The sequence below is a fragment of the Orussus abietinus genome, unplaced genomic scaffold (assembly GCF_000612105.2).
Source record: "Orussus abietinus isolate OABI.00-Male unplaced genomic scaffold, Oabi_2.0 scaffold447, whole genome shotgun sequence".
Classification (NCBI taxonomy): domain Eukaryota; kingdom Metazoa; phylum Arthropoda; class Insecta; order Hymenoptera; family Orussidae; genus Orussus; species Orussus abietinus.
In genome coordinates, this window is record NW_019394611.1 from 84,614 (window position 1) to 87,066 (window position 2,453).

The 2,453-nt window shown below is 31.6% G+C and overlaps 1 protein-coding gene across 1 annotated transcript; it reads left to right on the forward strand.

Moving 5' to 3' along the window:
• The first annotated feature begins 225 nt into the window (after positions 1–225).
• On the forward strand, positions 226–2,435 carry LOC105697800. The gene is made up of 6 exons (XM_012421456.1): positions 226–589; positions 682–870; positions 979–1,072; positions 1,174–1,326; positions 1,798–1,886; positions 1,979–2,435. The coding sequence occupies exons 1-6, from the start codon at positions 422–424 to the stop codon at positions 2,153–2,155; spliced, it is 870 nt and encodes a 289-aa protein (XP_012276879.1). The 5' UTR covers positions 226–421; the 3' UTR covers positions 2,156–2,435.
• The last annotated feature ends 18 nt before the right edge of the window (positions 2,436–2,453 follow it).

The following is a 2,453-nucleotide window of genomic DNA, read 5'->3' on the forward strand; positions in this document are numbered from 1 at the left end:
CAGTAGAATAGCGTCTACTAGAGAACAAAGAACAATAAAACATTTTTTTTTCTTTATCAGAATATTGGTATTAATTTCTGTAGCATTTTTTTAACATTAACTATTTAGTTTTTATTTATAGGCTTACTTTAATACTAGAATAGTTTTTGACAGTAGTATTCTTCTAGTTATTATTAATTGAATTCGGGTTAAACTTCTGCTACTTCAGATGAATTTCTGACCGTTTTTATGTGTTCTTTAAAAAAAAAAAAAGAAGAAATGGAAATGTAAGTAATTTTTATATGAATATATATAATATGTATTAACTTATAAATACTAATATGAATGCAACTGTACTGTTTATTTAAGATATGTAAACGTATGTAATTCATTTTGTAGGTCAGTGAAGAAAAGTCGGCAAGGGAGAGTCAATCTGCGACAAATGAATGCCATGATAGACTACATGGAAAAACATCCCCATGTAGCAAGAAATAAATTTACGACGCTACATGGCAAAGAGAATATTGAAGGGAGTTGGAACGCGATGGCCGATTATTTAAACTCGCTATCGAATGACACCAAAGTGAAGGACGTTAAGTCTTGGAAAACGGTGCGTGTAAATTCAATCCACAAATGTCTACTCACAGAGGAAAAAGAATGGCTATGCATGTTGGAACATAACTCAGTTTATTTTATTTACAGACATGGAGAGATTATAAAACAAAAGTATCCGAGAAAGTGCGCAAATTAAGAAGCAACAGAGCACAGACGGGAAACAAAACCATCGACATTATTCTTAACGATTTGGATAAGCGTGTTTTAGGAATCATAGGCCACCAATATGCTTCAGGCGTTGACCCATGCCCGGATGCCTTTCCGGAAGAACATCCAGTAAGTTACAAATTATTCAATACCAGCTACAAATAAACGTACTCTATTTCAATATTATTGTTAACTGAATACAATAATGTGAATTACAATGCTATATACTATTTGTAGAACGTTTTAGAAGAATTAACTGCGGGGGACACCACAGTTCTAGAGATAGCACCAGCCTGTATTCAATTTAATGATAAAGGTGAACAGTGGTTAGGTATGTTCATAACTTCAACATTAATTGTTATAAACTATTAAAGATTAATAATATTTCTTGTTTTTTTTTTTAATCTATCGCGTCATATGTTTCAAATGTAGAGTACTTAGAAGATGAAGTGCCGCCTGATTTTCTGGCAAATGAAGCCATACAGCAGGTAGAATCTCCACCAGCCATAGAAGCTACCGAAGAAGAAAAAAAGATAAGAAAAACAGCGGGAAAGGAAAAAATAAAAACGAAACCAAAAAGGAATAGTAAGTACTGCATCACAACAACATACGAATTCTTTTATTGTATTCAAGTATTTGTTACGTCTGAGTGGTAACAAATTTTGATCCGAACACAGATCAACTTACCTGACTTAATAATAATTGTTAAGGGAAAAGTAAAACAACAGCCGACACAATAATATTTGCAAATAGAGAATTAAAGAACAGATGACCCGATAATAATTGCAAATAGAAAATTTAAAAAATAACACGGTAATAATTGAAAATAGAGAAAAAAAAATTAAACAGATGACCCAGTAAGATAATTGGGGTAATATATGATTAGGTGAAATTTACCGAACGGATTCACATATATAATGGTAATTTAACCAACGCACTGATTTAATAGACTTCACTTTACTCGAGAACTGATTTTTTTTCTTTCAATTAACGGGTTTATTTATCAGAAAAAGGAAATTAAGATCCATGATAACACAGCATTTTTTCTTGTTTCAGGGATTCACGATCAAAGATTAGGAGAGCAACTTGCAAGTGCAAGACAGTCATTTACTAATATAAGCGAAAAACATGCAAATGCAATGGAAGTAAGTTTTTCTTTTTTAATTATGTTAATACCATACGTTTGTTCTACTAATAAGATAAACATAAAATGTAATTGTTAAAAATTCATTTACAGATGTTAGCCCATGCTATGAACGTTCAGGCGGAAGCAACTAAAGTGCAAGCGGAAGCGACTAAAGTGCAAGCAGAAGCAAATCTACGCATTGCTGAAGCCATCGAAAAAATGGCAGAAAATTCGGCACAGCAAACACGTTTGATGGAATTGTTATTGAGAAATAAAAATGATAAATAATGCAATAATTACAATGTTTACATTTATTATATTCATTTATATATACAATTGGAAAATGTTACTAAATGCATATTAGTTTCCTAAAAGTTACCCAGTGCATGTTTTTGCTATTTAACGTTTGTGTTAATATGTACTACTATATATTACAAATGTTGCAGAACAACTAACAAATACATCGGGTACGATTTAGAAGACTACCCTGTAAGAAGACTGAAATAGAATGGAATGAATAATTGTTACTTCAACTTTCCATCAGATTATTTACAATTCTCGATACATAAAACAGGGAAAACAGATC

Coding starts and splice junctions, on each gene's coding strand:
- LOC105697800 (XM_012421456.1), top strand. CDS start 422: ATGAATGCCATGATAGACTACATGGAAAAACATCCCCATGTAGCAAGA. Junction 871..978: donor CCTTTCCGGAAGAACATCCA/GTAAGTTACAAA, acceptor TACTATTTGTAG/AACGTTTTAGAAGAATTAAC. Junction 1,327..1,797: donor AACGAAACCAAAAAGGAATA/GTAAGTACTGCA, acceptor TTCTTGTTTCAG/GGATTCACGATCAAAGATTA.